Source organism: Apostichopus japonicus, chromosome 9, assembly GCF_037975245.1.
Source record: "Apostichopus japonicus isolate 1M-3 chromosome 9, ASM3797524v1, whole genome shotgun sequence".
In the NCBI taxonomy this organism is placed as follows: domain Eukaryota; kingdom Metazoa; phylum Echinodermata; class Holothuroidea; order Aspidochirotida; family Stichopodidae; genus Apostichopus; species Apostichopus japonicus.
The window spans coordinates 23,806,254-23,831,484 of NC_092569.1; the positions used below are offsets into that span (position 1 = coordinate 23,806,254).

General features: G+C 36.6%; 3 protein-coding genes across 4 annotated transcripts in view; 1 reads left to right on the plus strand and 2 right to left on the minus strand.

Moving 5' to 3' along the window:
• The first annotated feature begins 480 nt into the window (after nucleotides 1-480).
• LOC139973033 (fibrinogen-like protein 1) overlaps nucleotides 481-25,231 on the plus strand; it is a 62,147-nt gene continuing 37,396 nt past the window's right edge. The window contains exon 1 of the mRNA XM_071979381.1: nucleotides 481-1,751. The gene's annotated coding sequence lies outside the window, so the exon portion shown is untranslated. The remainder of the gene's footprint in view (nucleotides 1,752-25,231) is intronic.
• On the minus strand, nucleotides 7,637-13,311 carry LOC139973766 (fibrinogen-like protein A). Of its 2 annotated transcripts, XM_071980629.1 has the most exons (5): nucleotides 13,056-13,311; nucleotides 12,666-12,711; nucleotides 11,424-11,587; nucleotides 10,727-10,994; nucleotides 7,637-9,517 (listed from the first exon to the last, which is right to left on the minus strand). In XM_071980629.1, the coding sequence occupies exons 2-5, from the start codon at nucleotides 12,697-12,699 to the stop codon at nucleotides 9,264-9,266; spliced, it is 720 nt and encodes a 239-aa protein (XP_071836730.1). In that variant the 5' UTR covers nucleotides 12,700-12,711; nucleotides 13,056-13,311; the 3' UTR covers nucleotides 7,637-9,263. The 2 variants fall into 2 exon arrangements, with proteins under 2 accessions (XP_071836730.1, XP_071836732.1); XM_071980631.1 differs by lacking the exon at nucleotides 12,666-12,711 and having other exon boundaries at nucleotides 13,056-13,307.
• LOC139973036 (fibrinogen-like protein A) lies at nucleotides 17,505-21,828 on the minus strand. Its single transcript, XM_071979384.1, has 5 exons — nucleotides 21,583-21,828; nucleotides 20,436-20,481; nucleotides 19,407-19,570; nucleotides 18,369-18,636; nucleotides 17,505-17,952 (listed from the first exon to the last, which is right to left on the minus strand). Exons 1-5 carry the CDS (start codon nucleotides 21,661-21,663, stop codon nucleotides 17,699-17,701), a joined length of 813 nt encoding a protein of 270 aa, XP_071835485.1. The 5' UTR covers nucleotides 21,664-21,828; the 3' UTR covers nucleotides 17,505-17,698.

A 25,231-nucleotide genomic window follows, 5' to 3' on the forward strand; every position in this document is an offset into this window, starting at 1 on the left:
GCATCTATATTTTGCATTTTGGCAAAAATTATGATATGGGAGAGTTCTTTTCATCTTCTTAGAACGAGCCCCAACAGGAACGTCGGCAAAGTTGCATACCCATCCACCCCCCCCTCACCTTGCCCCTCTAAATTCCAACCTGAAACAAAGGGTAGAACCTATAATGGTGTCATAAAAATAACATATCAATGTAAGTGCTAATTAATTCTTAATTTCTCTAACTCTTTAAAAGGGGACACATATTTTGCTTTGCCCCCTCACACCATGAAGACTGTCTACGCACCTGAGTGTAAGCTATATTCACGAGGAGATTGATATACTCCAACTAGACATTTAATCTGGTCAAATTGGCTTTCTCCCTTTATGGACTGGTTGTGGTTTAATCGAATCACAGAAATTTATGTTCACGACGCATGTATTTTAATTTCATATTAAGTTTCATTTTAATTTATCAATCATGGATCTTTCTTTCACTTGTGAACGACATATAGTGCCAAAGGAATATTATAATTCAAACATACTATGCAACTGCTTTAACATGTCATACCATGTGTTATATACAAAAGAAGAAAACCTATATTATTAAACATACATTTTCTTCCTTCACTATCTTGAAGTGTAGGGTATGATTGGCCATTGTACATCATTTACCACAGTTACCTCTTTTAAATGTGGTTCCTACTGTTTCACCAACACATATCTTAGCTAAATGTTTACTACGTTGTCTAAAGTGTTATATTATTACAACATTAACAAATGGGGAGTTTGAGTCGCGGGTGATGGGGGGTGGCTGGGGTTTGAAGTTGCTTAGGCTTTGTTGTGGTTTAGATTTTCTTGAAACATTACGTTGCAGTTGAATAATTCAAAATGGTGTCTAGATAAAAGAGATGGCGTCAGACGCAGAAACTAACCTATTCCCAACCGTTCAATCCATCGGCCCCCTCTGCCACCCCCACCCCCTTGTTCATCCACAAATGGTATACCATCGATATTAGCATTCTACATATTTCAATGTTGTCAGAACTACAAACAGAAATACGTATCTACTTTTAACACTGTGATGACGCTTTAGGAGTGAAGTGACCGTTACCAAAGGGGGTTTTATGCCAGATACTCTGTAGTATAATAGAGCGATACAATTCAGTCTATAAGTAGACCTAAATTTGTAAGAATTGACTCAGAGGCAAGCACCGAATTCATCTCTCGAACTAGAGATAGTTTTGTTAGTGTATTGTGAGTGTATTGTAACTTGCCAGGAATTAAGTAGTCTAATGTCACGGTGCGTAACTATTGCAATGTGTTTCTGTATGGAGCACACCAATTCCTTACTTCTGTCGGCGTGAAAAGTGTTGAGGGTTTGAGAGGATGTGTCACGGCATGTTAAGTATCCGCTGGTAAATATAGACCTGACATAAACACTTATCTATTGGTGAGTAACTGAACAGGAAACTCTCGCGGAAGAAGGTCTACATGTCTTCCTACACCGCAAAGGTAATTGAGTAAGATAATGAACATTACAGAACTGAGACACGACGTCTGTCACGTATGATATATGTCCAGATAGGATACCGCTGTTTCTATACTCGCAAAACGACTCGCATACATTTCTTGTAATCGTCATGTGCTGGGCTTGAAATTTATTCCCGTTCAGAGTTGTTGACTCAATGTATGATAATGGATAATGAATTGACAGCACCTCATATCAGCAATGAGAGGGCGAATATCCTTCATAAATGAACCACAAGGTACCGGTAATTTTTAAACTTGCAATAGCCAACCACCCTATTTTAACGTTTTCAATGGAATACCTTCATTTCCCGTGTTATATATAAGTTATAGCTTAATGTACGATAGATCTCCCCGAGAGGGCCAACCAATTAATTTCTACAGGTTTGGAATGGGTTAAAATACTTTATTAATAGGAATGCATTGGATACCGTGTTCGACGTGGGTAAACTTGTACGACCGATGTATAATTATACTAAACGTATACTTCAAATGTCCGGTAGAAATACTACAAGATTACATGTTCAATGCATACTATGGGACGTACACATTTTCGCCTGGATTATTTAAGAAACGAGAATAAAAAACAAATCGTGTGGTTCTACTCCCTTTCCAAGTGATTCGCTAAACTCACATGACGTAACATCATCAGGATTGTACGAGCTCATTCTCAATTTAAGGGGTGGGGGGTGGGTGGGGTGGTTGGCTTTGTGAATTGATTAAATTGTTTGGGTTTCGTACCGACGCTCTTTCTTGGGTAACTTTTCATAAAAGATAGTATCATATACAGTTTACAACATAGGCTACCCCTAGTAACTTCGATATGTTATTACCTGTCAATTATACATTTTAATTGTGGTAATGGAAAAGTTTGCATACTATTACCTTTTCAACTGTGTGGATAGATCCAATCGCTTCGAATATATTTGTAGATATATATTATGCGTGACTATCTGGACAAAACGTCTACGTACCGTAAAAAAAAGTACTTATCCAGGTACCGCACTCAGCTCCTCCCGATTCAGAAAATAGTGTTTTGACACTAAACAGTATAGCTATAAACAACATAAGTTTGATCAAGTATATAAATCAGCAATGGAAATAGGAAGCGTGAGTCGCACGTGGTCAATCCTTATGTTTTTTTTTATGTTTTCTTATGCGATGCTTTATTGGTACCGTTCCGTTATATTGTAATATATTACTGTAGGTATTTTCCAGGTGCACCCCCACTCCCCCCCCCCTCCTCTCCCCCGCAAGCCCATGTAACCGTTAACGAATTCTGGTTGCCTTATCGTAAGTTAAAGTAATAATACTCGACAGCAATGACGACCTTATCTGCTTGCTTGTTTCCATGATAAAGTGGTTGTCAAGTGTGTAATATGTAGTTTATGAACTCAAGCCGTCTACAAACATTTGATATAGTTTTATTGTCCATTTGACAAGGTTTATGAACTTCCTTAGTTTTATAGTACTATAGAAATGTCAGCATTAATAATCATTAACAGTCTCCCATCAAACGTACAGGGCATATAATGAATGATAAGTTAAATTAAATTAAATGGAAAATTATTATAATAGATGTCTGTGTATGACATACACAATTATATTTATTTAATGCCATGACGTCATTCAAGTGATCTTGAGGCACAGCCATGTTTACTTACACTATTAAAAAGAAGAATATTTTTCTTTATCAAAATTTCCAGTGGACGCAGATTTGACCTAGGGCTGTACCGCTCTGAATGCCTCACCCATGCACAATCCATTACAATCTAAAACAGAGTGAATTAAATTCATAATGACAATAACTTTTATCGTAAACTATCATGTTATACACGCCCGACAGCTGCTTGTTAATTGAAAAATTCATAGTATATATTAACAAGTTTTGACATTGTAGTTTCGCACATATCTTTCTGGCCTCAGATTTGTAGACGTTACTCCAATTAAACTTCAAGTTTTGTATAATTATTCTATTATTGTATATCCAAGGAATATGAATTATGTTATTAGCAAGTGGCTGATTTATTAAGAAAAATGCTAAGAAAATAACATGTCTACCAAAAGTTGCATTCTCTTGAAGGGCTTTGTGCTGTGCCCCTATATGATATTGTGGGTTAATATTCTGTCTGCCAATGGGTGTTCCGAGTACCTTGTGATATATGTGTGATTGCGTCCCTGTTCGTTAGTCTGTATCTGTGACAGTCATGAAGTGTATACGTCGCCTTCTTGACAGCATAGTTTTACAGCTTTCTATCGGCCACTTGCAGTGCTTATATACTGTGAACTCTTCAAGGGAGGAATGACCCTTTAAACATCTGAAGCACATCAATGAAATTGGCTGAACCACTTATTCTAAGAAATCGTTTCATCAGGTACAACACAACATTCACCAGAAATACAAAAGAACTTAAAAAAAGAACTATAGAAACATTACTAGCACTCATTTCTCTTTGTGTCTTAGAATATGGCGTATGAAAATTAAAATTATGACTAAAGATATAACCTTGCAGCGATAGCATACCACATTAATGGACTACACATCTGCACAAAAGGTTAACCTTTTCCTTAAGGTAATGCATAAAACTAAGTTTTGTAGCAACTGTGGTGGTACGTGTTCAGACATTATCGTTATCTTCTTTTGATTTGAAGTTCAAATGGTGTGAAATATAAGAATTGGAGATATAAAGAACTTTAGAAAATGAATGATTAAAAATGGAGAGTGCCAGAGATTACTCGCCGGGGAAGGTTGTTAGAGTGAGTGCTTGATAGGGATCCAACCCGACATCATGTCAATTGAACCACCAAAGCGCGATATGGAAGATGATGATATAAACGAAACCCATCATAGCTAACACACGTCACGTGTTTGTTATATACCTGTAGGCCTATAGGCTTATTCTTGTTGTAGTATCAACTGTATTTTGCGTAGTCTCGTTCAAGACCTTATTCAACTTACGTAAAGCAAGGCATATACGCTGGTGCTGTTAAAGTTAGTCCTGCGCCCTCACATCTTCTGAAGTTAATACTGAGGGAAACTGGTAGTATCTGGTAGTATATTCCATTCCTCGGCACCTGATACTCATGGCTTTAGTACATTAACTACTGGTGCCACCTGTAACACGTGTTACCGTGTTACGAACAAACAAAAGGAAAACTTACTGATACACTGTTGTGGGACATGGACAGTTGTTGCTGTTTAGTCCTTTCTTCGTTCTCGGCATGACAAATTGGAGTAATTTAAAGAGAGATGTGAACTGGAATCAAGCGGTACGGTACCTCATTTACTTCATCCCGTAGGCCTTTTCATCTTATTAGACTCCATGTCTAGTCACGCAGTTCTTTGTCTTACATGGGAACAAGTAAACCGTTTTGCAGTCGTTACTGTGCCACCTATATCACATGTTACCATCGAGTTTAATAAATCTGGAGGATTCATGTCAATTGGGCGCGCGTACCATGCATGGAGGGTCATGTGATGTGTTCCAGTGTGGTACCAAACTGATATTTCTCTGTAGCAGTTCGAGAATAGTGTTAGTGACTTCGTGAAAGATTTGCACCAAGACGGATCGGACATGGGAACTAACGGCGTAAGAAGGTACTGGTACTTCAGGCCTACGAAATAGTGCTAATATGCTAACGTTAGACATGCTGGCACAGAACAAGTACAGATACATTGGGCTTGCAGCGGGAAATGTCGATGTCTGAATTGTATTTCAAGAACGATTTTTTGTCGAAAAGGATTGTTGAACTGGACGGTGTCTTATATCATTTTAAGTGTGTTTACTAGCTAACTGTGCAGAAGTTAAGAGAAAGTGTTCTCTGTAGACCTGACTTAACACATGCAGATAGTGCCTACTGCCTAACAGTAACATAGCCTATGTTTAGTCTGGTATCGGGCAAGTTAATTACAGTTAATGCAGACATCTCTACAGTAACTAGCTTAACGTACATTTTCGTGTTGAAATGATTCTGTATTCATCAAGCACTGCGTGTGAACCAAATCAGTAGTTCCACGGTTGTCAAGGGTGAGCGTTTGGTGCTGTTGGAAATGTTTAGTTCAGTCCTACCACGGAATTCTCCATTGAACAGAGCATAATGCTGCTCGACGGGAATATAGCTATCACGTTAGGCTACAGGCACGGTTATTGCTAGGTAACGGGTGTCGTCTGCTGCTCTAAGCACGCATACACATTTACGTACTAGTTGGGTGAAATCATCATGCATAATGGGGAGAGTAATATATTAGTACCACCCTGGAACACATCACATGACCCTCCATGCATGGTACGCGCGTACGCGCATATTTACTGTGTGATAGTTCCTCCAGATTGATTAAACTCGTTGCATGTTACCGTGTTACGAACACAACGTAGTAATTACTGATGCACGGTTGTGGGACATGAACTGTAGTTTGCTGTACCAGTTATGAGTATCGGCTGTCCCAGGGGACTCGTCTTTTAACATATGACAATGATCACACAGTCACAGTCTCGATGTAAAAGGGGCTGGGGTTGAAAGTGGATCAATAAAGTAGTTTCGTTTTTCGTGCTCAAGTTCTTTCTTGGCTGACTTTTCTTTGGAATGCATAGCTCAATGTAAACACGCCCTCGCTAAATAATTGTAGAGCAATTGGATTATTTACCGTTAAGGACATAATCTAAATTCGTGTAGTAAGATATCAGCAACGTCTTGACCAATAATACGTCTTGAGTTGTGATGTTACTTGTATCACACTGACCAAGCTCTGTATTTGGATCATACGCAGTCTAAAAAAGTGGACATAAGGTAACTTAGTAATTATCATCTTATCAACTCTCTTATTCAGGTATTTCACTAATTATATGCTCAGTTTCAGTTTGCCAGTTGATAATTTCAAATGTATGCCTAACTTAGCCGATTCTCATGGTTTTATCGGTTAAAACTGGTAAAGGTGTGTACCAATTAATCAGTTAAATCTGATGTGTGTTATAATTCTTAACATGTGTTACATTTATGACCAGTTACTACTGAGTAGGACTCAAGAACAGAAAATACTAAACACACAATCCTATGCATAATGATTGACTCGACTAATCAGACTACTTTAACGGTTTCGCCAATAATTTCGTCCAAACATATCATATGAAATATATCAGAATAAAATACAGGTTTAAATCATTCGTCCTCTGATTCTGGTGTTACCATCCAAATTTTAACAAATATCTCTCTTCATAGATCGATATATCAAGTACATAGTTATAAAACAAAATATCTTTTACCCCCAAAAAGTGTAAATTTACAATGAAAATATGCTGATGCCACCTCGTGTAACTTATTTCATAGATTCTCAAATTATCAGTCATTTTGCCCACATAAAAATCCTTTCCCAATGTACTAAACTTCCTGTATTACCTTGACATGAGATACGTTTCTTCTTCAAGACACTTAAAATATCCGCTTATATATATACTTAGAACAACAGAAATCAAGGTAAAAGTTTCCTTAACAAATATAACCTAGTTTGGGAGGAAATGAAGCCTTCACTCAACTCAGGACAGATCGTTTCCTCATTAATTCGTTCCAATTGCCTTTCAATTTCCTTTGTATGGAACACTGTCTCAAGTCACCCAAGAGTTAACTTCTAAGAATATGCCGAGAGGTTTTCTGGATTTTAAAAAAAAAGGTCTGAAATGCATAGATTCCTGAAAAGTTACGGTTGGTGTAAAAAATGAATGGAATTAAGTGAAGGAGCAAAGTTTCCTCAATAGGTACTGAAGGATCAGAGAGAGTGCAATCTGGGGTGGGAGGGGGGGGGGGTGTAGGGCGGCTTCGGTAGTTGTTTCTTGAGGAGACAAGTCAAGATAACCTTAACTCACCTTACAATTTCGTGTAACAACTGTCTTAATTTCGTAATAAAAGGTAAATTTAAATAACAAAATGCCAATTTTCCATCATCAAAATGTATGGGGAAAGGTACTTTTCGTTACCAAATATACAGCACTCCTTATTTATGGAAAGGGGTACTTTTGAGACTTTGCCGCTGTGAACTGGTGAAGGGCCAAAAGTAATCGAGTGTGTTGTCATACACTGTGAAACGACAACGTCTTATATGAAACTAAACCTCTAATAAAAAATAAGATATTAATAATTAAGTCTTCCCGTGTTAACAATTTATTCTAGCAATTTACGAATCAAATAAATCATGAGCTTAACACTAAATGTTTTTTTTTTTTTGAAAAATTCTGAGATAAATGTTGCAACCTCGAGTCCAACTTTGTGTCAACAGAACATAAGTACGGTCTCATTTTGATTTAAGTCATTCTACATGCATTTGTTTCTATCAAATGTAATATTTAACAAACACTTATATACAATCAACGATTCCATAATATGTTTTCTTATATCAAAATTGTTATCAACAGGAGTAGGTGGAACAAAATAATTGTACTAAACAAAATTGATAAAATGATAATTATGAAGTCATTGATCCTGAGGCAAGATTTCCACAAAGTGCAAAAAAGATCGTAGTCTTATTTGTTTCTACAATTTAATACGCAATCTTATATCCTGAATGGGCACGAGTTAAGGCCAGGCGAGAGGGGATAATAGGTGACCCAGGGCTCGGGGTCAATGAGGATATCCACGGGACGAATTTGAAAATGGATCAAAGTTTATAAAGAATATTGTATGCTGATTGTCATAATATAATCTCGGGAATATGATGGTGCAAGTAAACTAGCTGTAATTAAATCAGCGCGTTCCTCCGCTGGGGAATGAAGTTCGATTACCAAACAAACTATTAATATACTTATAAAACTAAATGCATAACGGGAAACACTGCAATTTTAGATAACGATAAAGGGCAAAAAATATTTTATGTCTACTAGAAACGAGGTTCAAACAAGTGGCCACTGGATTACAAGCACATCGCTTCACAAATTCAGCTATCCAGCCATTAGATGGTGACTCCCTAATATAGCATGATATATTTAAACAGAATTTCTAATGTAATCTCTCCCCTGCATCTTTTCGCTTGAATCCGACAGAAACTTAGGCGTGATCCCTTGTTAAACGGTAGCAACATACTGTGGCTTCTGACTGGCACCCACATCTAAGAACTGGCTGTAGGGATCTCAAACAACTAAGGGTTGAATAGCCCAGTTGGTATTGCGCTGTGTCTGTTACCCAAACGCCACTGGTTCGAAGCCAGTTCTAGCCATGACAATTTCTTTGCTCCTTTTGTTTCAATGATTTCTTCGGTTATTGTTGCTTGTATAAGCTCTTTAGACGTTTACGGTAATAGATGAGTTTAGCAGCATACAGCAACATCATACTACAGGAATGATAAGATGGGAGGCTGGGGTAGAGAAGAAACCATGGTATACTTCGTTAACTCAGTGAGTAAGCACCAGATTAGGGGTGGGAAAGTGGGTGTAGAAGATACCCCATGGCCTAACGATACTAACTTAAGCATGCCGAATATTAATTGGATCATTGCAATCATAATATCAACAGTACAGTATTATTAACCACATATAGTGCTACTAGATTTATTCAGAATGAGAAATGAAAACGAAATATAAATATTGATTACGTTGATTAAGCGCAACGTTGTGATATATATGAAGGAAAAATGCACCAGAGATTTGGTAATGTACCATATGTGAGGAGAAGCGCGAGTATTGCTAGTTAATAACATAAAGGACATCAGGTACAAATCACTATCGCAATTAAAAGGGATCGAAGAAAGAAAAGGGGCGGTGGTGGGGTGAAGTTTAAAGAGGTCTAACTTTCATTTCGGTAAATTTCAGATTACAGTTTCCCCCCGGAAGGCCAGTCCATTCAATACAAGCATCCCACCAGTCACCAGTGCGAAAGAAATAGCGAGAGTTGAGATCACATTCGTCGCATCGGTTGTACCACCAGGCACTACCCTGCGACAAGGCACAAGGACCACTAGAGTCGTTGTCATTATCGTTATCGTACGTTGTGAAGGACATGTTTCTGTGAATTGCAAATGAGTCTTTGCCTGTACAAATAACAAATATGAAAACCAAATTAATAAGAATTAATAAAGTAAATAAAACTAGGTATAATCAAGTTAGTAAGAAACGTGATCAATCTATGTACAGAGAGACGTGCAAATGTATTCAAAGTATATTTGCCAAATTCAATCTAATAAAATGGTAAATTGTATAACTTTCTGCAAATTGTTATTCCGGTGGCAGAAACTAATATGGAAAAGAGAAATATGCCACACTGATAATTGAAAACTACATTTCAATTGTTTTGGTCCCAAACTCAAGATATGGTTAATTGAATGAAACCTGTTTCGCCTGGCAAAACCCTCGATTCTTCTCCGGAGTTTATCGAAGTTTGAAGGTTTGCGATGTCATCATTGCAAATGTGCTTCAAAATATTTACTTTTCTGTTTTATCGTATTTTTCTTGATTTGTCCTTGAAAAGTGATACATTTAAAGAATGTGTTTGGCTGTTAATATTCTCTGTATTTAGAATATCATTAAAATGCAACTTTTTTTTGTAACATTATTTTCCTCTGTGAATTAGTGAGTTAATGATTGTAAAAGGGAAAAAGAAATTTCAGCTGAATTGCCGTGGTGACATCATGCACTCTGTTGATGCCAGTTTTATCCACAAAATATCACCAAAGTCGAAAACAAAAATCGTATCTTCGTCACAAAAAGTGCTACAAGGATCTGGTTTTGACCTAAAGAAGCAGACAATGTCAATAGTTGTATTAATCAATCAACATAAGCCACTGAAATAACCCAAGAACATCATTCCGAATAAAGTTCACCTGTCCGGATATTAATATAAATGAACCTGTATTGCAGATTTGCTTCTTAAAGGAAGCGCGAGTCGGCTAAATTTTCTGTTGTTTTCAGTCTAACCAATCATGTTGAGTTGTTGACCAGTAATAACTAAACAATCCAGAATGTCAAGTAGTATGGATTATTTAATAAGACTTATACAATTGAACGAACACAATTTGATTCTCTGCAGTAATCTTACTCCCTGTGATCAAATAAGCATATAAGTATTTAAATAATTCGAAACTAGGAGTACAAATCAAAGCAATTAATTTCTTATATTCGATAAAACTAGTTTGTTGAAACTATTAACATATTATGAAATGATATAACGTTTGGGTCATGGTGAAGGGGTTTCCTATCATTGTTTGAGTTAATAAATTCTATAAGAAGCACAAAATACTAACATGTACTTTCAGGTAAGTGTTGTCCGAGCTCAACCAGTCTGTATTTACTGCTCTCGTCACTGATTCGGAATCGATCGTACTTTGCAAAGTAAGGAGCGCCGTGTTGGTTATTCATATCAATCCGAATCTCATATTTCTTTTGATTCGTCAAGAGAGAGATTTTGTCGTTACCTAACCAAAATTCCCCGTTCAGAAAACCGAATCCATGTTTGTAATCGTACCACTTACGGAAGAAATCTACTGATCCGTCTACTCGACGCTGGATTACCTGTCAAATGGGATTCATTGAGAAGGCGGTTGAATAAACGTGAAACTTTAAGCTGCATTTTAAGTATAGTTGTTATTTTGCATCATTGCCTGTCACCCGATATAAAGTCAGACATCAGTAAGGTCACCAACAGCTGACTGCTCCTCAAACTCTTTATTCCGCAGGGTATTAAATCCAGCCTGGGGGTGAACAATCTTTTAGGAGTGAATCCCACCTCTTCGCATAAGCTCCCGACTCCTCTGCAATACCCACCAAAACCTTTAAAGTTTATAGCCGTAAGATAAACACATGTTTTACGTTAACTATCACGATATATACACTGTCAAATCTTTGATTGAAATTACATGAATTGTATAACTACATATATTGCTGGTTCCGCTAGCGGTATTGACAAACAAAATAGAAAAATATTCTCAAACTGGAACTTACAGTCCAACCCCCTCCATCTATCGAGTTGTTACAAAATACACGGAAAGGTTCTAGAGCATCGTCCGGCTGAATAAGATAAACTCCAGACTTCATAGTATAAAATCTTGATGAGAACTTCATGAGATAGTCACGGACTTCAGAACAATCTCTCGGGTAATCGCTTCCTGGTTGGTGAGAATTTAATGTGATTGCGTAAGCTGATCAAAGACTGAAGTGAGTAATTCACAAATACCCTTTGTTAATTAACATTATTGAATGAAATTCGACGTAAATATTCCACGGATTTTATATTCAGTTTTTACATTTTATTGTGTCCTCTAATTTATAGACTATTCATGAGGTTTTAATCTATCTTCGTGTCGACTGGTTTTTCTACTTCTTCGAAAATGACAATCTTTATAAACACTATACTAGCATTGTTTGAATTATTATTATACACCATGATAACATGTGGTACAATAGCTTCAAATAGGTTCTATGTTGACTCAAATGCCTACCGCATATAATAAAATATGCACAAAAATTGAACAAATGACAACTTTTTTTCAGAATTCCTAGTTATTTTCTGAATACCGGTGTAAGGTACATGCTTTCTTCACAGTTTTGTTGCATTACAGTGTTCAAAGTTTCATATACTGTGTCACCGGGTGGATTTCATTGAATTTTGGTAACAATAAATCACCCTTGTTTTGTATTCAAATTTTTGTGTTGATTTTCTTTTAAAACACTGCTTCGATAGGGGTTACAATCTTAGCCCCCTACCCCTATAAATCCCCATGTATTTCCCACTCGTACATCAATGTGTGTTGAACCCGTTTAGGATACGATTCAAACATTGACCATGGATCTCGATTTAAATTCATCTAAACTTTCTTCGAGTCCACAATTACTAACTTTTCAAAATCTCAGTGAAGCCCAAATAATATGTTTCTTGTAAGTCGGTGGATCGCTAATGTTGCTACAACTTTCAAATGACGTAACCATAATTAAACGAGAGTATAAAATGTAAACATTATCATTAAATATTAGCTAATCTTGGTCTGGTGGTTGTTAGGAATGAAAAACGTTTATGACTTAATTATGACTTAATTAGAAACAAAACAAGATATCTCATTTGCACATTATACGCAGGAAGGAAGAATATGATTTTCTGATTCATTTCTCGTTTTCGGTAAAGGATGTGATTCAGAATAAAACTCATTATAACCAACGAAATACTATAGATTTAATCACAATACTAACCAGTACTGACAGTTAGATCCCCATCTTCAGTCATTTCCACATTTCTCTATATGCATGGAATTCAACAGTGAAAAACGAAACTAATATTAATCAAAAATGTTCGTCAGTAAATGTTAGTTTCCAAAAACATAAACCAACAAATGCTCAGCTTCTAGTCAAATTTGTTTTCTTGATATCAGCCAAATGAAAGCTTCTCTCTAATGGCATGGTGACTTTACTCCATGACTTGTAATGTTTCAGACAACTTCTCATGTGTCCAAAAATAGTATAACTAATCGGGTCGAGAATTACTCTGAAGAAGATTGGAATTTAATCAAAATAACCATTTTCCTGCATTTTGTTCTACCAATTAAAGGTTGATAAGGAATCACAAAAGAATTTCATTCAAACCTTTAATCGCCGAGACAGACTTTCAAATTAATATCAATCACAAGTTGTCAGAACTTAGCATCACCGTTGCGGTTATTGATCTGTCAGCCAATTGGGTTGTTGTTTACAGCTTTTAACTCTTAGCTATAGAATACGTCCATCACCTCCTACTCCCCTTTCCGTAGCATTATGAATCAGCAAAATGCCCAAAACGTAAACGAAAACTCGATGAAACGCCATGATTGTAGTCAGCTATCTTCTAGCAATCCAAATGCTATATGGATTCTAAATGCATCGAATTTAAATACCGTAGCTTTAATTGTAGGGATTACTTCTAATGTCTTTAACAGAGAACTGTCTTTCCATGAAAATGGTATTATATCTATTGATTGTAGTAAAAACTGCTGACCTGTTTAAACGGAACAATTAAACAAAAAACAAGGAATGACAGGAAATTACACGCGGACGGATTTAGTTGTAATAGAGAGAGTTGGAGAAACATAAACTAGACAACTCTGTTAGTGGTCGAAAACAGACAAAGAGAGGGCGCCACAAAGAGAAGTTGGTACAGTAATTCTAAGCTGACAGCAGAGCATTTCAATAATTAGCTAAAAACAGCAGATAATATTGAAACCTGGCAAACAAGAAGGGGAAATATTGGGCATCTTATCCATTATTCAATCTGTGTTACAATGTATTAAGATGAGTGACTATAGGAGAGATTTATATTTAAAGTTGTAATTCTCGAAAACAATATCAATTTACCTATAGTCATGCTTGAGGGGTATATGGTACGTACGAGTGAGAGAGGGAGGGACATGAATTATTTTTGGAATTCGTCTTCTCTACCAATGGCCACAATAGTGACGTTAATGGGAATTAAATGATTTTTTGCTACATATAAAACAATTATCTTTCTTTTACGCTTAGCTAGCCATATGAACAATTCGTTAGCAAGGAAATAGACAACATACTTGGTGATATAATCGAAACTCATGTTTGGAGAAAAAGTCCTTGAAAACGTGAAATTTTTTTTGAAGATGACATTTAGATGATACGATTTCATGACTTCCTTATTTCGTCTAGAGTAGTCGTGTTGTTTGAAAGAGTGACGCCCTAAACTAATTCGAATCGCAGCTATAATGTAGCAGTGCTTATTGGATAAGATTCGGGACCGAATTTGTCCTCTTTCATTGCTTCTGGTTTATAATCAAAATTATAATGTAAACGCCATTGGATGTGAGTAAGAAGCTAGATCTGATAACTCAATTGCAGGAACTTTGAACAACTTCCCGAACCCCATCAATCGGAAGTTGTCTGATCATTTACAGCTATATTCGTAATAACAAATATAACAAAGAGCCCTCCAAAAAGTACAGTTAATAATAAGAAAAACACCTGAAGGATTACAAAGAAAAAGTGATTGAGATAAAGATCGTTTCCTCATAGAAATGATTATAGATATGGATCATAATTGACAAATAAATAGTATTGTTTTAGAAAAAAAATATTGGAATCTTCGTGTGCAATACTTGGCAGTGGAATGAAAAGTACAAAATTCTGATCATGTCATTTACATATTCTACTGTGTACTTTGCAATGAGGGTAATTATGTAGGTGAAACAGGTTCGGCTTACGTTTTCAATAATCACAAAAAAAGTTCATTCGTGATAATTTTGCAGGATGTCCGAAAATTTTAATCTTCATTTACATTCTTTTAGAACCTAAAATGTATTTTAATTGTCTCTAACTAGAAATCCATAACTGAACGTAAATCTTTCGGCCTCAACAAAGACTTGGTACCCCTAAATGACTACCAGTTCCACTAACGTATGTAATCCGTTCTTCCTATTCTTTGCTTCTTAATCCGCTTCCTGTATAGCCATGGGTTATTTGGTTATATTTCCAGCAATGTTACTTTCACTTATCTTGCGTCATACTTTCATTGTGTTACTTTATTAATAATTATTATTATTATTTAGCCTAGGACTGGGAGGAAATGAAGCCTTCACTCAACTCAGGACAGTTCGTTCCCTCATCAATTCGTTCCACTTGCCTTGAAATTTCTTGTTGTGGAACGCTGTCTCAAACCATCCAAGAGTTAACTTCTAATAATGTGCAGCGGAGAGGTTTTCCTAGATTTATAAAAAAAAATCTGGAACGCATAGCTTCCTGAAAAGTTACGATAGGTGTAAATAAGTGCGCATCAGTGTGTGGAATTAAGTGAAGGAGCAAAGTTTCCATAATAGATACTCAAAGATCAGAGAGGACTAGAGATGGGTGCAATCTGGGGAGGGAGGGGGCGGAATCGGAAGTCTTAAGATTACCTTAAATCTGTCATTAAAATGGACCCTCTGTACATTCTGTACGACAAATTTCACTATTTGGATGTATTGTAATCAGGCGGCGTGACTGACTACTATTTTATTTAGCATTTCACCGATTTTAAAAGGACAATTTCGTGTTACAACTGTCTGAATTTCGTAACGAAAGGTCAATTTAATAACACAACGGCACTTTTTCATTAAGAAAATGTATGGGGAAAGATACTTTTCGTTAAAAAATACAGCACTCCTAATTTATGAAAAGAGGTACTTTTGAGACTTTGCCGTTGTGAACTGGTGAATGGTCAAAAGTAATTGAGTGTGTTGCCGTACCTGAAGTCGATTCACACAGAGATTACAGTAACTACTGTAAATCTTAAAACTTTGTACCACAGTAGAAACTGGATCGTGCTGATAAATATGATAAATCGGTAGTATGTGCTAGTAGATTAACAGCAAGAACTGAGGATAAGTGTAATCCCAACAAATGCTTCAAACTGGATTCGTTGGGACTACACATATCCTTAGTTCTTACTGTAATATGAATAGCACATGCTATAGTGTTATAGTAGATCAAGTTTATACTTTGGTACAAAACATTAAGATTTACAGTAGGTAGCTGTGTTCTATGTGTGTACCGGGTGCCTGGATATGTATTATATGGAAATAAACCTCTTATAACAATAAGGAATTAAAGAATGAACTTTTCCCATGTTAACAATTTATTCTAGCAATTGGAAAATCAAATAAATCATGAGCTTAACACAAAATATTTTTCGAAAAATTCCGAGGTAAATGATTCAACCTTCATGTTTGTGTCAATAGAACATAAATATGGTCTCAAGTTATTCTACATGCTTTTTGTCTATCAAATATAATATTTAACAGACACTCATATCCAATCAACGATTCCAAAATAAGTTATTTTATATCAAAATTGTTAGCAATAGGAGTCGGTGGAACCACATAATTGTACTAAACAAAATTGATGAAATGATATTTATGAAGTCATTGATCCTAAGGTAATATTTCCACAAAGTGCAAAGAGGATGGTAGTCTCAGTTTTTTTTTACAATTTGAAACGCAATCTTATACCCTGAATAAACACGAGATAAGACCTGACGAGAGGGGGTAATTGGTTTCCCCAAGGCCCGGAGTCAATGAGGAGATCCACTGAGAAGGATTTGGAAATTTACCGAAGAAATTTAGAAAGTATAATGTATTGTGATTTTTCATAATAAAATCGAGGGGAAAATGAAATGTGCAAGCAAACTATCTGTAATTATGTAGCCACTTTCCTCCTCTAGGGAATGATTCATTTTATAAAACATATTTATAAAAGACAAACTGACTGAAATTTTAGACAATGGATATGCAAAGAATGTTTGTATGGCTACTAGGAACGGGGTTGTGGCCGCTGGATTACAAGCACACCGCTTCACAAATTCAGTTTCCAGCCCTTAGATGGTGAGCTCCCTATATGACCATGCAATATATACAATTACTATATATTTAAAGCCGAATTTCTCTTGAAATATCTCCCTTGCCTCTTTTTCGGTCGTGTCCGACAGAAACTTAGGCGTGATCCCTTGTTAAACGGTAGCAACATACTGCGGCTTCTGACTGGCACCCACATCAAAGAACTAGCTGTGGGCATTTCAAACAACTAAGGGCTGGATAGCCCAGTTGGTACTGCGCTGTGTCTGTTATCCAAACGCCACTGGTTCGAATCCAGTTCTAGCAATGACAATTTCTTTGCTCCTTTTTAATATTTTGTTGTAGTGATTCAGTAATTATAAACGATTTTCCTTGCTTGTATAAGCTCTATAGTTGATTACTGTAATAAATGAGTTTAGCAGCGTACAACAACATCAGCCTTATTGGTGTTTGCCAAGCAAAACAGAAATGACACAGGGAGGAGGGAGGAGGTAGAGAAGAGACCATGGTATGTTTCGTTACCTTAATGAGAAAGCACCGGATTAGGGGTGGGGAAGTGGGTGTAGAAGATACCCCATGGCCTCACGAAACTTAAGCATGCCGTATATTGGTTGGATCTTTGCAATCATAATATCAACTTCAGTATAGTACTATTGATCACAGTGCTACTAAAATAATACAGAAAGAAAACCAATATGCAATGTAAATATTAAAGTTGATCACGTGTATTTGTTTTGATATATATGGAGAAAAAGAAAGAGAAAGGCACCACAGAGTTTGGTGAAGTACCATATGTGAGAAGAAGCCCGAGTATTGCTCGGTAGTAGCATAAGGAACACTGTCAGGTACAATCAATTTTTCGCCCAAAAAGGAATGAAAAAAGGGGCCGTGGTGGGGTGTAGTTTAAAGAGGTCTAACTTTCATTTCGGTAAATTTCAGATTACAGTTTCCCCCAGGAAGGCCAGTCCATTCAATACAAGCATCCACAAAGTCACCAGTGCGAAAGAAATAGCGAGAGTTGAGATCACATTCGTCGCATCGGTTGTACCACCAGGCACTGCCCTGTGACAAGGCACAATTACCAGTACCGTGTTTGTCATTATCGTTGTCGGTAGTTGTGAAGGACATATTTCTGTGAATTGCAAATGAGTCTGTACCTGTAACCAAATATGAAAAAAAGAATTAAACCCATAAACAAAACAAGGTATAGGTACGTGATCAATCTATATATATGCAGAGAGAATTGCATATATTTATTGAAAATATATATTTAAATTTAATCTAATACAAAAATTAATTGTAAAATATTCTTTATATTGTTATTCCTGTGCCAGAAATTAATATGGAAAAGAGAAATATGCCACACTGGTAGTTGAAAACCACCTCTTAGTTTTTGTTGTCCCAACCTCAATTCTATAAGACATTGTTTCATTCTTATTGTTTACCGATTTCTCAATTCCTATTCTTATCGATATATTAATTATTCCGTCGTTCTCAATTGCATATTTAAATAAAACGAAAATACTTAAGCATATATATTTTGAAAAGGTATTGAGTAGAACAAAATACTAACATGTACTTTCCGGCAAGTATTGTCCGAGCTCAACCAGTCTGTATTTACTGCTCTCGTCACTGATTCGGAATCGATCATACTTGGCAAAGTAAGGAACGTCGTGTTGGTTATTCATATCAATCCGAATCTCATACTTCTTTTGATTCGTCAAGAGAGAGATTTTGTCGTTACCTAACCAAAATTCCCCGTTCAGAAAACCAAATCCATGTTTGTAATCGTACCACTTACGGAAGAAATCTACGGACCCGTCAACGCGACGCTGGATTATCTGTCGAATGCGATTTATTGAGAAGGCGGTTGAATAAAAGTGAAAACTTAAAGCTGCAATTTAAGTATACGGTTGCAACTTTGCATCACTTTTACTCGTTGTTGAAATCAATAACTTATGTATAAATTCTTGCGTACTTTAAACGGGTTTACAGCATAGGAAAATGTTTTGCCGTCTGACCCGTGCTTTCGTTTGAGTTTAGTCTGACCAGTGCTTTAGTTTGAGTTGTTCTTACATTTTCCTACTTATGGTTTACATTTGTAAGGAGTTTTTTCTTGATTCGCTCCTTGAGATCATTAATCGTCATGGCATACACTCTCAAGGGATAGAGGCAGTGGTTGGTCAGAGACTACAGCCATGGAGCGCGGGTCAATGAGGAAGCCTTATTTTCAGAATGGAATGGAATCATCAGCTATTTAGGAAATGACGTCATCAGCAAGTTTCATGAAAGGAGCATTCTCTGCGGGAATTTAGCATATTTATTCAAAAAGTCAATATCTTAAATGGAAAGGCGCAGGTGAGGTGGTTTATACAGGGATTCTAACTGTAGACTTCACAGACCCACTCACAGACCCACACACAGACCCACTCTCAGACCCACACACAAACCCACTCTCAGACCCACTCTCTCTCTCATGTCAGCATGTGGCTTGATCAAACTAATTTTGATAAAACTATATCAGTTTAACTGCATATATTGCTGGTTCCGCTAGTGCGATTTCCTTCTAATTGACGAACAAAATATAGAGAAATTCTTCAACTTAACTTACAGTCCAACCCCCTCCATCAATCGAGTTGTTACAGTATACACGGAAAGGTTCTAGAGCATCGTCCGGCTGAATAAGATAAACTCCAGACTTCATAGTAGAAAATCTTGATGAGAACTTCATGAGATAGTCACGGACTTCAGAACAATCTCTCGGGTACTCGCTTCCTGGTAATTGAAAAATGACGTGATTGCGTAAGCTGATCAATGACTGAAGTGAGTAATTTTCTAATAATCTTTGTTTAGTAGCATTATTGAGTGAAATTTGACCTAAATAGTCCTTGGATTTTATATTCAGTTTTTATATATAATACATAGACTAATATAGACTATAAAGACTAGTTTCTGAATACCTGTATAAGGTACATGCTGTATACATATTCATATGTTCGTTGCATTACATTGTTCAATGTCTCATATAGTGTGTCACCGGGTAGATTTCATTGAATTTTGGTAACATTAAATAACATTAAATGTTTTTGCCTTGAAATTATTGTTGTGATTTTCTTTTATAAAACACTGCTTCGATAGGGGTAACAATCCCTGCCCCCTACCCCTATACATCCCCATGTCTTTCCCAGTCCTACATTAATGTGTGTTGAACCCGTTTAGTATACGATCCAAGCATTGACCACTGATCTCGTTAAATTTATATTCATCTAAACTTATATCGAATCCGCAATAACTGACTTCTCAAAATCTCAGTGTAGTCCAAAATATATGTTTATTGTAAGTCGGTGGATCGCTAATTAAGCTACAACTTTCAAATGAAGTAACTATACTTAAACGACAGTATCAAATGTAATCATTCTCATTAAATATTAGCTAATCTTGGTCTACTGGTTTTGGGGAAAGAAAAACGTTTATGACGTAATTATAAACAAAAGCTGACATCTCATGTGCACATTCTACGCAGGAGGGAAGAACTTGATTTGCTGTTTTTGATTTTCTGTTTTTCGATAAAGGATGCGACTAAGATAAAAACGATAATTTACATGAAATAACTTAACATGGATTTAATCGCAATACTAACCAGTACTGACAGTGAGATACCCATCTTCAGCCATTTCCACATTTCTCTACATGTATGGAATTCAACAGGGATAAAAAAAAAATAGAAACTAATAGTAATTAAAATGTTTGTCAGTTAATATTAATTTCCGAAAATATAAACCAACATTAGTTCAGGGTTTAGTCAATTTTGTTTTCTTGATATCAGCCAAATGAAAGCTTCTCTCTAATGGCATGGTGACTTTACTCCATGACTTGTAATGTTTCAGACAACTTCTGATGTTTCGTAGGAAAGTTTAACTAATCGGGCCGAGAATTACTCAGAAAAAGATTGTAATTTAATCAAAATAACAATTCTTCTGCATTTTGGTTAGGTTACTACGCGATCATAAATGAATTTGATTCGAACCTTTAATCGCCGAGACAGATTTTCAAATTAATATCAATCACAAGTTCAATATATTTCAGTAATATAGAGTAGACGAATGCGTGTTCTAATCACATTTGTTCCTTTCATACACACAAGTCTGAAGATTTGATAAAGACTTAATTTTCATTATGGTTATTCTTTATTAACTGTCATAAAGATGAGTTTTGCAAGTTTTGCTGAGTCTGAAATATTGGAAGTCTAAACATGACTTCATAAAAGCACTGGTGTTGGTATATAAACTGTTATGATGACACCTTGAAAATATAAAAATAAATACTATGAGACAGTAACAGGATCCAGGTCCTAGAGGTACTATGACATCACAGATTCACAATATGATATCACTCATTTAAACTCTCCCGAACTCTTCCGAATGAATCACGATTTTTCTTAGATATGTAGGGGATATCTTCCTCACAAAAAATACCTCAATGATAAACTTAAGATGAAAGTTAGGGTTTGAGTCTCCTTAGATGAAATTAAGTGGTACATACAACACCATTATGTCTAAAATTTCCTATAAATATCAGAATTTAGCATCACCGTTGCAGTTATCATGGATCTGTCAGCCAATTGGGTTGTATTTACAGCTTTTAACTCTTAGCTATAGAATACGTCCATCACCTCCTACTCCCTCTTCCGTTCCTCTCTATTTACTCTTTCCCGCGCCACATCCCCTCTTTCCCACAAAACACAATTGAGTAAATTATTTTTCGCCCTCATGACTTTTTTAACTTACCCTTCGATGTTGGCACTCGCAACTAACATTATGAATCAGCAAAATGCCCAAAACGTAAACGAAAACTCGACGAAACGCCATGATTGTAGTCAGCTCTCTTCTAGCAATTCAAATGCGGATTCTAAAAGCATCGAATTTAAATACCGTAGCTTTAATTGTAGGGATTACTTCTAATGTCTTTAACAGAGAACTGTCTTTCTATGAAAATGGTAGAATATCTATTGATTGCAGTAAAAACTGCTGACCTGTTTACAAGGAACATTTAAACAGAATGTAATAACAGGAAATCACGTGCGGACGGATTAGTTGTAGTAGCGAGAGTTGGAGGACTTAAACTGCACAACTCTGTTAGTGGTCGAATGCAGACAAATAGAGGGCGCCACGCAAACAAAGTTTGTACGGTAATTTTAAGCTGACAAAAAAAAAATATTGGGCATCTTATCCATTATTTAATCTATGTTACAATTGCATTTAGATGAGTGACTAGGAGAGATGTTTATTTCAGGTTGTAATTCTCGAAAATGATATCAATTTACCAATAGTGTTGCTTGAGTTGGGGTAAAAGTCCTTGAAATCGTGACATATCTATCAAATTTTGAAGATTACATTTAGATGATATGATTTCATGACTTTATCATTTCGTCTAGAGTAGTCGTGTTGTTTGAAGGGCAACGCTCTAAATTAATTCGAATAGAAATGCTATAATGTTGCAGTGCCTATTTGGATGCCATATCGAGAGAGATTGGGGACCGAATTTTTCCCATTTCAGTGGTAATGGTTTATAATCAAAGTTAAAAGACAAGTGTAAACTTGAAGCTAGATCTGATATCTCAATTGCAGGAACTTTGAACGACTTCCTGAACCCCATCAATTGGAAGTTGTCGGATCATTTACAGGTATTTCGTAATAACAAATATATAAAGAGCCCTCCAAGAAAGTACAGTTGATAATAGGAAAATAAGTAGGGCGAAAGGAAACACTTGAAGGATTACCAAGAAAAAGTCATTAAGATAAAAAGTCATTCCCTCATAGAAATGACCAATATATATATATATGTAATGACAGAGAGTAAGGAAGAACAAACAAAACAAATCAAATAGATTCCGTACTTCTCCGTACGTGGTGGCAACTTTATTGGGGGTTATGTTTAAGCATGGTAAGAGGGCGGTGGATAATATCTACTCTTGGAGATGAGTAAACTACTGCAAAATAAAAAGGAAGAACAAAACTAATAAGTATAAAATAAGAAAATATATGGGCAAGACATCTTACGAAAATAACTGGTAACTGTATGACCTGAACTCTTACATATCCATTAGGCAACTCTAAAAATAGCAGAAAATTATACTGAATAGGGCTGACATTTAAGCCTACACCCTATGTTAAACTTAGTACCAATACATTAAACTGCGACCATTTAAGGTCAGGTTAACATAGTTTCGCTCAACTAACCAATGAGAGAGGGATATTTAAATCCAAGGACACGTCTGCCCAACAATCTCTATACTACAACAAGTATAACCTTCATCGTAATCGTGAAACAGTCTTTGATAAATAGAAAACAGGTGGCTTTAACCAACATACAATTAAACCAGTACATTTCCTTATGAGATAATAATATAACCCATAGAGGTAAGTAATTAAGCCCTCGGCTATTGGCATATAGACCAGGCAAATAGGTTAAGAAAACAATAAAATAAGAGAAAAGAATATAAAATAGAAAACAATAAAATAAGATAAAAGAATATAAAATAAACATGAGAGTAATATCAATCCAAGCTAAAATACAAGCAAAACTTCTAGTATAATAGACCAGTTACAACTTCAGGCCTAAACAACTCCATACGGTACATTGGTGTAACGCACATGGGCGCCGCCATCTTAATTACTAAAAGAGGGCGCTAACCTGAAATCGTGTCAGCGATATATACAATATTTACATAATATTGGGCCAGTAACGAAACAAAGGGCCCAGTCTTAAATACTTTTACTTAACTTAACCTTTGCCGTTAATAAAACAATAATGCTCATACAACGTTATCCAATAATGATCTTAAGGATCTGCTCCACAAAATGAACATAAAATCTACATGATACAAGCCCGATGATAAATGTATTTAAGTTGAAAAAGACCAGCCTATCTGCGGGATTTATACGAAATACCACGCTGTACCTTACACAATGAGGCTATATGGTGAACAATACAAGTTGTACGGTATATGCACACTTTGAACAGCGAGTGTTTACGAGGCCCGACTGTGGGTCTACGAAAAGTTTGCCTAATCTCGCTTTCAAAACTACTTAATTAGAGACGAAAAGCATCAAATACAGTTAAGATAGTATTTACCTCTAACATGTTGGCTGATGAACTACATCTCTCAATAAATGACGGTAATGAGAACAAAATAGTAATATACAATATGGCTGCCGTTGAACGTAAAGCAAGGTGATTTCGTAATGAATAGAATAAAGAGAGAACGAACAGGGCTTACTTAGCGAAACCGCAAGCGCTGAACATGGAACGCCAAATAGAACAAAAGTATACTAGAGAGTACATGCACATTACGTAAATAATCGGTAGCCTAATGGGCACTACCTCACACTCTCCCCTGCTAAAGGAAGTTTGTCCTCAAACGACCAATGTATACGAGATATCTGAAATACGATAAAATGGATTAATATGAAAGAAAACTTTAACAAAAAAATATACATGCGTATCCGCACTACCAACTAAAAGTACTTGGGCAAACTATTGCTAGCAAAAAAAACTGTTTATATACAATCAAGGTTGATCTAATAACGTTTGACACGTTCCAGCAAATTTTGGGTTTGCCGACACAAATCTGATAACTTACTATCATACAAGGTACTATTTGTCACACTGCTGATACTTCTTGGCAGGTGGCTGATGTTAGAGTGAAACCCTCTGGTGACTCGAGCACTGCGACGTAGTGGTTGGGTGACCTCGCTGTCATCAGACCATGAATCAGAGTCATCACTGGTTGATTGCTTACGTCTCGTTGGGGCACCTTCAAAGCGTCGACGGAAACCATAATCCTCGTCACTACTAGAGTCACTGGAAGACTCCCTTTCCCGATCACACTGAGCTGGGGCAACGGGTTTGAAGACAGCAACAGGTACGTCTATCAGCTGTGGGCATGTCCGTATTTCCCGCCGGTGTACCGTTCGTTGTCCACCACTACCATCGGCCGGTTCGATGACGTACACAGAACCTGCATTGGGGCGAGAGACCACTTTAAAGACTGTGGAACCCCATTCATCTGCTATCTTGTGCATTCCACGGGGATGGTTTTTCAGGTATACCCTGGTTCCAAGAGTTATTGGATGCGATTTGGCCTTCTTGTCATACTGGGTTTTGCGAGCCTCTGCTTCCAAAGACATCTGCTCCCCTGCTTTCTTGAACGCCATCTGTAAATTCTCGGTGTGTGACGTCACCCAGTTAGCAATGGGATCCGTGTCGTCTGAGTCAGATGGAGAATCAACACGTCCCAGCAGGTAATCCACTGGAAGGATTGGGTCCCTTCCAAACATCAAGAAGAAAGGAGACAGACTCGTGGAAGTGTGTGGTGTGGAATTATAAGCATACAGGACTTCTGGGAGATGGTCTGACCAACGGCGCTTTTTGTTT

Excerpts from the sequence above, each read along its gene's own strand:
- LOC139973036 (XM_071979384.1), bottom strand. The coding sequence starts at position 21,663 with ATGGCGTTTCGTCGAGTTTTCGTTTACGTTTTGGGCATTTTGCTGATT. Across the intron at positions 20,482-21,582 it reads GCGAGTGCCAACATCGAAGG|AGAAATGTGGAAATGGCTGA; the intron begins GTAAGTTAAAAA and ends CCATACATGTAG. Across the intron at positions 19,571-20,435 it reads GTATCTCACTGTCAGTACTG|GAAGCGAGTACCCGAGAGAT; the intron begins GTTAGTATTGCG and ends TTCAATTACCAG.
- LOC139973766 (XM_071980629.1), bottom strand. The coding sequence starts at position 12,699 with ATGACTGAAGATGGGGATCTAACTGTCAGTACTG. Across the intron at positions 11,588-12,665 it reads GGATCTAACTGTCAGTACTG|GAAGCGATTACCCGAGAGAT; the intron begins GTTAGTATTGTG and ends CTCACCAACCAG. Across the intron at positions 9,518-10,726 it reads ACACTTACCTGAAAGTACAT|GCAAAGACTCATTTGCAATT; the intron begins GTTAGTATTTTG and ends TTATTTGTACAG.